General features: G+C 58.2%; 1 protein-coding gene and 1 long non-coding RNA gene across 7 annotated transcripts in view; one reads left to right on the plus strand and one right to left on the minus strand.

Annotated features, from left to right (window-relative positions):
* Positions 1–10,857, plus strand: part of COL16A1 (collagen type XVI alpha 1 chain) — a 49,024-nt gene that overhangs the window by 24,496 nt on the left and 13,671 nt on the right. For 5 of the 6 annotated variants that reach the window (XM_077898757.1, XM_077898760.1, XM_077898759.1 and 2 more), the window contains 10 exons: positions 2,529–2,582; positions 2,805–2,837; positions 4,294–4,410; positions 4,495–4,536; positions 4,622–4,708; positions 5,517–5,561; positions 6,491–6,535; positions 8,298–8,351; positions 8,922–8,975; positions 9,453–9,506. In XM_077898757.1, the coding sequence (XP_077754883.1) occupies positions 2,529–2,582; positions 2,805–2,837; positions 4,294–4,410; positions 4,495–4,536; positions 4,622–4,708; positions 5,517–5,561; positions 6,491–6,535; positions 8,298–8,351; positions 8,922–8,975; positions 9,453–9,506 (585 nt within the window). The remainder of the gene's footprint in view (positions 1–2,528; positions 2,583–2,804; positions 2,838–4,293; positions 4,411–4,494; positions 4,537–4,621; positions 4,709–5,516; positions 5,562–6,490; positions 6,536–8,297; positions 8,352–8,921; positions 8,976–9,452; positions 9,507–10,857) is intronic. The other variant, XM_077898761.1, reaches the window with a different exon arrangement.
* On the minus strand, positions 257–7,806 carry LOC144314525 (uncharacterized). The gene is made up of 2 exons (XR_013380419.1): positions 6,864–7,806; positions 257–566 (listed from the first exon to the last, which is right to left on the minus strand). It is a non-coding gene; the product is annotated as an uncharacterized LOC144314525 (long non-coding RNA).

Raw genomic sequence — 10,857 nt, forward strand, 5'->3', positions numbered from 1 at the left:
GTGGCACAGTGATGAGACAGTGCATTCCAGAGCCCGTCAGCCTGACTTTGAATCCCAGCTCTGCCGCAGGCTAGCTGTGTGATGCCGGGCAAGTTACTCACCCTTTCTGTCTCACTTTCTTCATTTGTTAAGTGAAGATAATTACAGCATGTACCTCATGGGGCCTTTGTGAATTTTAAACAAGTTAACATGTGCAAAACATGTAGAACCGTGCCTGGCACATAGTAAATGCTTCGGAGGCATTAACGATCATTAGGCCAGTGATGACTTTTATTATTTTATATCCATTCTCTCGTTAATTTGAGTCTCACATCAACTCTGATAGGCAGATGGTGTTATCCCTAAGTCTCAGTTGGGCAAATGGGCTCCGAGAGGTGAAGTATCTTGCCTGAGGTCATGTGGCTAGGAATTGGCAGCGCTGGACTGGGCTTCCCTGGTGCCAGGCATCTTCTCCTCGCTGCCGCTGACCTGCAGGACAGTTCCCCAGCAGCGTACAGACCAGGTCCTATTCTCTGAAGGTCCTAGGAGGGAGAGGCAGTGGCTTCTGCATATCTGGCTCCCAGCTCCTGAAGAAAGCAGAGCAAAATCACATGGAAGCTTTTTACAAACTGCTCCCCTACCCCCTACCTCCCGCCCTGGAGATTTTATACATCCCCCGCTGCCACCCTGGGGGTGAGAATCTGTTCTGATGAGTCCCCATTGCTGATGGGAGTCTCTGCCGGGATCCAATTCTCTCTGTCTCATCAAGAGCTCAGAACTAGAGCCAACTCTCAGTCCCCCATGGGCCAAGCACACATTTACCAAGTGCCCCAGCATCCTGCTGCACCGCCAAGAAATGGGAGTCTGTCTGCAGGGGTCTTGCAGTTTGCTTGGGGAAGCATGAGAGTCATTGCAAAGTGACCCATTAACACACTGATGGAGTGTGAACCCTGCCAAGAGATGAGGGTGGAGAACAAGGCAGAAAAGAGTAGCGGCAGAGTCTGGTCCCAGGCACTGGAGTCCTCGCCCCGAGCCAGTGCCGGAGACCAAGCCGAGGCGGCCATGAATAGGCACCTGCCCTGTGCCAGGCAAGATATGGCTCTTCCTTGTCAGGTTGGCCCTGCAGTCCTTTCAAGGAAGGGAGGGCCCAGCAGCTCCTGTATTCAGGCTCAGAAATGGGCCGGGAGAGAGAGAGAGAGCATTTATTGGCTCAAGTAATGTAATTTCTTGTAATTTCCATCCATTTCCCAGAAGGGGAAACTGAGGCAGGGAAGTCAAGCAATGTGCCTGAGGCCACGTAGTAGCTAGTGAGTGGGTAGCTCTTGGCTTCTCTGGTAGGACAACAGGTGGGACATTTAGTTCCAGGAGGGCAGGGCAGGGAAGTCAACCAAGTATCAGGCTTGAACTAACCCACGGGCAATGGCAGGTGGAGCAGAGCAGATTAATTTAGGTGCATGAGGATCACGAACAGGTTCGTGGTGTCTTCCCTGCGCCAGGCACTGTCCTCAGCCTGTTACCTTGTGAACCCACTCAGGATGCAGAACTGGTGGCACAGGAGCTTGCGGGAGGGAGGCTGACGCCAGTCCCCTTGGGCCTTGGTAGGGCCTGGCCTGGAGCAGAGAGGGCTCGCAGGGGAAGGTGGCGTGTTCTTCTGTCGTTGGGAGCTGGGACTTGAAGGGAGGCCAGCTCTCAGTACTGGCCAAGGAATTCCCGGGCGGGGAGAGCCGGGTGTGCGGTGGTGCGTTCACTCAACACGTATTTAATGCACGCCTCCTCTGTGTCTGGAACATACTCCCAGGCCTCCGTGGGGTATTTAATATGCAAATGTGCATTGAGAGCCCGCAGGGGTCACAGGGAGTCCGCGTGGCAAACACCTCACCTGAGTTCCTCACACTCACGGTGTCCTTTACGCCTCACTGTAAACCATCCTTGTTCCACAGATAAGGAAACTGAGGCACAGAGATTTTTTTTTTCCAAGTAAGCTGGCAGAAATTACCAGTGAAGTAGTAAGGGGCTTACATCTGCATAGGTCTGGCTCCCAAGCCCCCACCTTGCTGTGTCCACAGGTGTTCTGGGGAATGTCTTTTGTGGAAGGTGCTGGAATAGTGGTTAAGAGTCAGTGGTCCTGACTCCAAATCTCACCTCTGCCCTTTGCTCTTTTTGTGACCTTGGGCAAGTTACTTAGCCTCTCTGAAGTCTTTGTTCTGCATTCAATCTCATTGAATCACCAACGCTGTGATTCAATGAGATTATAGAGGAGCTGTATGAGAAAGAAATGTCATTACTTATGATGTAGAAGCCCCTCTGCCTGGCTTTGGACGTTCCTCTAACTCCTGTTGGACTGGTTTTGCGGGGGGGAGGTCACCCTTCTGGACCTCCTCAACTGTCCCCACAAATGGTCTGGAGATTCTGAGCTAAGGATGGATGCCAGCCTTGCACCAGCCGGGCTCTCGGTTCTGCAGGAAGAAAAGGGGCAGTGGGGATGGTGGGCACGAAGCAGGGTGGCCTTCGGGTTCAAGTCCACTCACTCAGTATCTTCTTGGTGGCAGGGATTGCCTGGAAACACCGGTCTGCCTGGACAGCCTGGGCTCACCGCTGAACTGGTAGGTACTGGTGGGGCACTGTGGGCCCTGAGCAGCCCCCTCCCCACCATTCCCAGGGACGAGCTTGCCTGTGCCAGCTCCCTTAGCTGCAGTGGGGGCCCTCTTCCTTCCCTCCTGCAAGGCATGGAGAAGCCAGGGTGGCCTGTGGCTTCCTTCTGATCCCATCAGTCCCCGACCCCCTTCCCCTCACCTGCCTGAGCCCTCCCATCTTGTCTCCTGCAGGGGTCCTTACCAATCGAACAGCACCTCCTTAAGGTAAGAGGGTAAGAGGAAAGGAGGAGGAATTGGCAGAGAAGCCTCCTAAGGGGATCGCTGTGGGAAGTGCTCAGCACCACACAGGGAGAGCTGCAGACACGATGGGGCTGTTGGTGGGGGAACATGCGTTTTCCAAGCATCTGGCACCGAGGGTGACACAGGCCTCCTGTGCTTAGTCGCCTCTGGAAACAAGACCTGGATTCTCCTCTCCACCAGTTCCACATCCTCCGGGGTTTCTCCAGAGCTCCCCCCCGCCATCCTGGTCACCCCCTTCTAGTACTGGCCAGCCAGAGCCCTGGACCTCCCGCTATCCCCGAGGGCCTGGTTAGGCCAGAGCATGAGGACTGCCTGCCCTGCCACCACCCACCCCGTCCCCTGCTTTGGACAGCAGATGTCTCCAGAAGTAGCTTCCTGTCGATTAACCTTCTGACAGCAGCTGCAGGTTGGATCACCATGGAGTGTGGCAATGAAGTCCCAGTTCTTCTCCCTTTGGCTCCTGGCAAGCCGAGGATACCCCAAGTCCTGCCCCTAGGCAGGTGATTGCATGACTCCAAATGCAGGATTCGACAAGTGCTCTGTGGAGGACCTCAAACTGGAACTGAGTGTGTGGTCTGGAGAAGGGGTCAGATGGCACCTCAGAGGAAGCCTTGGCCTGTGGACAGAGTGCCACCTCAGACCTAAGCAGAGCAGAGTCCAGCACAGGCTCCCACTTACCTGAGACAAGTCACACTGTCTCTTTGAGCATCGGCTTTCTCATCTCCAGAATGCTTATAAGATTACCTGCCTCATTGCACTGTCAGGAGCGAATGTGATAATGTGCAAAGGCCTATTACAATGGCTGGCATCATGGGTGCTGAGTCAATGCCAGCCATTGTCACTGGGCTCTGCATTGAACAGTGAACGTAGATCCTGCCCAGAGGTCCAGGGACACTCCTCTACAGATGGGTGAACCAAGGAGCCCATGACAGTCAGGATCTACTGGGGCAGGAGGGCAAGCCACATCCCAGAGGGTGTCTGCAAAGGGCCTGGCTCCTCCTGCAGCTGCTCCTTTGCACCCTTGGGCAGAGAAGCTGTGGTTGGAGCCGGCCTTTTCAGCCTGAATCCTCGTGGCGTGTCCTCACAGTGGGTGCAGGTTGCAGGAACAGCCGGGACAGATGGTCCCTCTGCGGGCCCCTCCGCCTCCTCCCACACGCCTGTCTGGAAAGTGGCTTTGGCTTGGCCCCACAGAGCTGCTTCCTGGAGGAAACTCAAAGCCAGTGCTGGGATTGGGTCCCCTGAGGATGGAGCGAAGCTACCGCAGGGATGTGGCTGGGGAGAGAGAGAGTGTGTGGGCGAGGGGAGGGGGGAACGGCTGGGCAGGGCGCCCTGGCTGAGCTCGGGGTGGGGTTCCCCCATTCGGCCCGCCCTGGCCTTCTGGGACCCATGCCCCACTGCCCTCTCCTGTCTCTCTCGTCAGAGCATCTGCGGGGACTGTGTCCAGGGGCAGACAGCCCACCCAGTGGGGCTCCTGGAAAAAGGAGAGAAGGGAGACCAGGGTATCCCCGGCGTGCCAGGCCTGGACAGCTGTGCCCGGGTAGGAGGCTGGGCTCCGGGGTGGCCTGGTGGAGGGAGAGCGCTCGGCTGCCTCACCTGACGGAGGGCCTCTTGTCCTCCTCAGTGCTTCGCGGAGCGGGAGCGCCCAAGAGCTGAGGAGGCCCGGGTGAGTGGCCCCTGCTCCTCGCCCGCGCCCGGGGCTCCCAGGGAGGGCCCTGGCTGCTCAGCTCACCGTCCCCATCCCACTCCAGGGAGACAACGGTGAGGGGGATCCAGGCTGTGCTGGAAGCCCCGGCCTGCCCGGTCCTCCGGGACTGCCCGGCCAGAGAGGAGAAGAGGTAAGGCCTCGGCCGGGCCCTGTCTGGGCAGGGCTCCAAGGGGGCTGGTTTCTCCATGGAAGTGGCCCTCAGGTCCTGGGGGTGGGTTTCATTCCTGCCAAATGTCCCCTGGGCCCTCCGGTGGCGCCCTGTCTCTTGGGAGTCCTTCGGGGGGCTCTGAGTCTCAGGTCACCTGGCATGTCTCATGGCTCTGACTCCCTTGCTCTGCTGGCACACTGGCCGCTCTTGGCCCAGAGGACACCTTTCTGCTCCCGCCAGCTGCTTCGCCTGCCCGCATCTCTTCGCTGGGGCTCGTTCCTTTGCCCCTTCCACCCTTTGCACAAAGATCACCTTCTCAGGGAGACTTCCCCTGACATCTTGAAAACTGACCACCGCCCCCACCCCCCCCACCAACCTTAAAACCTCTAGTCCATGCGGTGCACGTGTCACCCTCTGAATACTATGTATTTCACTTATTTAGGAAATACATCTCAGCATCTGCTGAGCACCACATGCCAGCCCCTGTTTTATTCGTTACCGTCCACCTCTCGCCTAGACTGTCAGTGCCACAGGCAGGGATTTTTTATGTTTGGTTTATTGCTGTGTACCCAGCACCTGGGCTAGTGCCTGGGACATAATAGCTGCTCAATAAATGTTTGTTGGATGATTAAATGAACTGAATGAAAGGTGTACTATCAGCTAAAATGGCCCTGTTTTGCCATCCCTCTGTTGACTCTGGCTGTGGTGAGCTGGGAGGAAGGCTGCAGAGATCCTGGGGCTCTGTGGGGGCCTGAGCCTCTTCCTCCCTTTCCCTTGGCTTCCTTTGCAGGGTCCGCCTGGCATGAGGGGCTCCCCGGGTCCTCCAGGCCCTATTGTAAGTATCCGTGGTTTCCTGGCCCACTTGAGAAGCACTTGAAAGGGTCCTGATGCCCAGACACCATTCTTCTGTCTCGTATCCAGGAAGCTGGGCAGGGCAGAAGGAGGGAAATTCTACTGCCCACTCCTTTCCCTCATCAGAGCATCGGTGGGGACTGTGGACTCCCACCACCCGAGCCCCTGGAACTGGCCTGCTCCATCCTGCTCTGCCTATGGTCCTGCTTAGGGGGAGGCCCTCAAGGGCACACCCTTGTCTCCCTGTCCCCATCCCTACACTGTCCTGCACAATGGTCCCACGCTCCCCAGCGGGAGGGCCTAGACTTCTGGCTTGTGGTCTTGGCTGCCAGGAAGGCGTGTGGCAACCTGACCAGATTCCTTCATGCCTCCACGCCACCAGTCGCTACAGGGGCTAGGGGCTAACACAGAACTGCCCCATGTTGCTCTGTAGGGCCATCTCTAGGGCAGGTCTACAGAGGCCAGACCAGGGATGTCTCCCCTGGAGTCCTCCATGGAGTTGCTATGGCAGGAAAGTAGAAGTTATCAGGGAAGATGGAAAGAACCAAAAATGCTTTCTTTGGAGAACAAGTGGCTGGTGGCAAGTCACCTTAGAAGCAGGGAGCCACCCAGCTGGGGGCATCTGGAGGTCAGGTTGCTGGCGTTGATGGGCTTGCACCCCAGCAAGGGTGTCCAGCTGGACTCGAGAGAACTTGGCAAGGGCCCTTTGACTCTGGGGGCTATTTCTTATCTCTGCTGATGGCGGAGCCATTCTTCCTGGAGCCAAGGGGAGGAGCGGGTGTCTTCAATGAGTCTCTTTTCCAGCCACCTTGGAAATATTCCTGTGATCTCCTCTCCCCACGACCCCCTGCCCCAGACGATGCCCAGGGTGACTGTGCTTATGAGTTGTGACCTGCCTGTCTCTCCCACCAGGGCCCTCCAGGTTTTCCTGGTGCTGTTGGCTCCCCCGGATTGCCTGTAAGAACCTAGCACTGCTCAGCCTCCCCCCACCACCGCCAGCCAGCTCTCTGTGGCTTTTGCTTGTCTCCCTTCCTGTGGAGCCCTCCCCCTCCCTCCTCCCCCTTCCCCCCTCCCCCCTCCATGTTTGTCTTTGGTCCCTGCAGGCACATAACGACACAGGTTCCCTGAGGGCCCAGCCGCTTGGACATCTTCCCAAGTCTCTGACTTCCTTCACTTCTCCCTCTGCTCCTGCTTCTTTCATCAACTCCCCACCCTCCCCTGCCCATGATCTCCCCCACACATCACTGCCCCCCCTCCCCCAACCCAGGCCAGGGAGCTGTTTCACCTTCTTATTTGAAGCTGGTGCCTCTAGGGGCCTCTTGATTCCTCCCTTCTCACTTCTGCCTCCTGCTTCTCCCACCTTTGCTGTTGACTAAAGATTTGCTGGAAGTAGTTCTTGGGGCCCTGCCAGGCACCTGGCACTGAGCCCGGCAGAGATGCCAAAGCTTTAGGGCTTCACATTGCAGGCTGGCACAGGTTGCTGCCCCGCTGCTTGGCAGGGCCGTCCACGGGCACCCCAGGGATCCGAAGGTAGCCCTGCTTGCACCTTTCCCATCGTCCTAGAGGAACCTCGCAGCTTCCTCCTCTTCCTCTCCTCTTCCTTGGCTCCAGGCCCCGTCTGCTGCTCCAAAGGCTGGGCGTGTGATGCCAGCCAGTCGGGTTTCTGGGTGTCGTGGGGCCCTGCCCCTCTGCGCCCGGCGCCCGGGTCTGCGCCTTCTGCCGGGTGTCGTTAATTGCTCTGCCTTCGTCATCGTCACAAGTGTGTTTAAATCATCCCCAGCCTCACTGTTGCTCCGTCCTGGGTCACGGAAACTAACCTCCTGTTTGTCGGATTTGGTGTTCCTGGGGCCTGGCTCCTCTCCTCCCAGGCCTGGTGATGGAGGCTCAGGGAGCAGGGCCCTGCCTTGTCACAGCTCCATCTGTCCCCACGTCCTCATCCTGGCCGGACCTTGTCTGTTTCTGCTTGCTTGGGTGAAGGGGCCATCTGTCCGTCTAGCCATCTGTCTTGTGTTGTGGAAAGGTTTGGGCACCGTCTCGTGAGGGCACGAGAGAGAAGGGGCAGACACAGCCCCTTAATGCTGTGGCGAATCCACAAAGGTCAGGGTGAGGGGTGGGGGCTCTGGCTTTGATCGAAAGTGATACCCCTTTCCACCCCAAAAAGTGACAGTGACTGCTCTGGAGGGAGCAGGCTGCTCTGGGGGCCTTCCCATGTCTCTCCCCTGCATCCCTAAAAGAAGGTGACTTGTGGCTGGGGGTGGGGGTGTACAGGTAAGTGTTGGGTTTTCAGTGATACATTTTGGTAGCAGAACATCACAGAGGGATACCTGTCCTGACAGCTGCCCCTTGGGGGAGCACACACGTGTCAACCCCCTAAAGATACACCCCAGCCAGTTCCCGAAGTAGGGCACATCAGTGACAGTCACCTGCCTGAGAGGTACCCTCTGAGCGTCACCTACCTGGGGAGGGGGAGCATATCTCTGTAGTTACCTGTCTTGGGGGTATGTTCTTAGAGGTACCCCTAGGTGGGAGTCTATGCCTCTCACAGTTATCCTTCTGGGGTATACCCCATGGTCACCCTGCTGGGGACCCTGGAGTGGAGGCATCAGCAATGCCCAGCTCTGCTGGCCTGGGGATGGAAGGCTGCAGGACAGAGAAGAGGAGTTGGGGGCTGGGTGGGGACTGCCCTCCCCGGCAGGTCCTCATGATTTTTCTCTCCAAGGGTCTTCAAGGGGAGCGAGGCCTCAGGGGCCCGACAGGAGAGAAGGGAGAACCGGTAAGCAGGCACTGGCCGCTCGGGGAAGGAGATGGTGAGCAGCCCTGGGGAGGCAAATGTGGGCCCTCGGGGATAGTTGCCAAGTGGACGATGGGAGGCCGACTCCTTCTGAAACTGTCTGCCCTGAACCCTCAGATTGGGGGTCTTCACACCCCATCAGGATCAAAGGAGGCTGAACTCCAAGTGCCCTGACTCCCTAGAAGGGGCAAACAGGCCCCCGGCCCCCTCCTGGCTTCCAGCAGCTTCCTGGCAGCTCCTCCCTCCATCCTCCTCCTGCAGCATTCAGTTGGCCCTTCCACGCCCCACTTTCCCACTCCCCTTCTCATCCTTCCTGCTCTGGGCCTTTTCTCTGGCTCAGCTCCCAGGGTTCTGGCCGGGCTGGCCCTGTCACCCAGCCCCATGTTCGTGGTGGCGGTCTTAGGCAAAGGAACCTGGGCCTCTGGGGGTGTGCTTGCCCAGGTGGTGGCTGCCCTGGGATGGGCATCCTGGCTATGGCTACTCTATTTGCCCCTGGTGAGGGGAGACAGAAATGTTGAGGGGCTGGTCCATAATGTCAACCTTTCTTTGTAGGGTCCTCCAGGGCAACCTGGCTACCCAGGCGCCATGGGCCCCCCAGGACTGCCTGTGAGTATGGGGATGCTGGCGTGGCTTAGCAGAGCCTCAGGGTGGTGGTCGGGATGGGAGCAGGCTGATGCATCTCCCCAGCAGGCTCCCTCCCTCATAAGCATTTTGGCCTGTGCCTCTGCCAGGCTGTCGGTGAGGGGCTCCCCAAAGCCCCTGTGACAGAGCAGCTTGGCCCTGCCACCCCACTTGGGCACTGCACACTGAGGTGCCAGGCTCTCAGAGCGCCCAGCCCCCAGCCTGGGACCTCCCCTCCTGGGGAGGGGCAGGAGAGCAGGGGAGACCACCAGAAGCCTACCCTGGGCAGGAGCCTGCTGGGTGGACATGTCCCCTCTTTCCATGGCGCCCCCCTCCCCCAGCCCTTGTCCTCGTCCTCTGTGCCGGTGCCAGCGCGTGCCAGCTGCAGCCTCCACCCCTCGCATTAACACCGTGACGGTGGGCCACGGGGCTAATTCGGCTCTCTCTCTGCTCACTTGTCAGGGCATCAAGGGGGAACGGGGCTACATCGGGCCCCCGGGAGAGAAGGGAGAATCGGTGAGTCTAAGCCGGGGCTCTGGGGCTCAGCAGGGTCAGGAAGAAAGGGTCCCTGCCCCACCTCCACTGCCACCACTAATGCCCTCGGAGACTTTCCCAGCAGCTGTGGAGGGAGAGATGTGACCCCAGCTTCCCTGCCCCCTGGGTCGCTCCAGCTGGGTGCACATGCAGGCAGCAGGCAGCAGGCAGTGGAGGCTGGTTGCCCAGAGGAGGCTGAGGGGAGGCCAGAAAGAGGATCCCAGGAGGTTTTGTGGAAATGGGCTGGCAGAGGCTGCCAGGGGGCAGGGGGCCTGGAGTCGGCCCTCAGGAGATCCTCCTCCTCCCCTGCAAAGGTGGGCGGGCAGGCCGGCAGGCAGGGCAGGCCTTGGGAGGGCCAGGCCTGAGACCCCAGACCCAGAGTGGAACCTGGCCTGATGCCGCAAGCCCAGAGCCACCATTCCAGGCTGGGTGAGTGCAGGAACAAGGGCTGTTATCAGGTGAGGACATCACATCAGTGAGGTTGTCCCTGAGGCTCAGGAAGGGACGTGGCTCACCCAGCACGCTGCAGCTAGTTAGTGAATGAGTTAGGGCAGAGCCTGGGCTTGACCCCAAGTCCGTCTGTGACCACCCTGCCCAACCTTAGTCTTGCCTTCCCTCCACATGTCAGTGAGGCCTGGGTGGGATATAGCAGACCTGATGTGCATTTACTCAATAACAGACATTCTTCAAGGGCCTTCTGGGTGCTGGGCTGTTGTGAGGGTGCCACAATGCATAAAACAGGCACTTGTGCCCCTTGACTTCATGGGGCTCACATTCCAGTGAGCGAGACAGATAACAGATGAATAAGCCAATGCATATAAATGATGAGAAAGCAATGGAGGAAAGAGAGCAGGGTTAGGGACTGGCTGAAGTACAGGGTGCTATTAGAGGATCGGTAGCCCTCTCTGGGGAGGTGCTGTTTGAGCTGAGCCCAGAATAGAGTGAGGGCTTGGGGAGGCACATAGCTATCTATCCTGGGGAATCCCACAGGGGGAAGAGATTGAAGCCATCTAATCTCTTGGTAAGGCTTTAAGAACTCCAGAAAGGGTCGGGGAAGGGTAGGCATTCTAGGGAGAAGGGACAGCTGTGCAAAGGCCCAGGGGTATGAATGCATAGAGTATATTCAGAGAACAGCAGTCTGACCAAGTGAGGCAGAAAAGACAGGGAGAGGGAAGTGAAGCAGGGAAGGGTGGTTGGTACCAGGTCACAGGAGGCCTCAAAACCCAGCACAGGTAGAAAGTGTATATACTTTATTCAGTCAGACAGAGGGGAGCCTCTGTTCCCCCCACAATCTGTTCCCCCACCCCATCCCCTGACCTCCCACCTCCCCCAG

The sequence above is a fragment of the Canis aureus genome, chromosome 5 (assembly GCF_053574225.1).
Source record: "Canis aureus isolate CA01 chromosome 5, VMU_Caureus_v.1.0, whole genome shotgun sequence".
Classification (NCBI taxonomy): domain Eukaryota; kingdom Metazoa; phylum Chordata; class Mammalia; order Carnivora; family Canidae; genus Canis; species Canis aureus.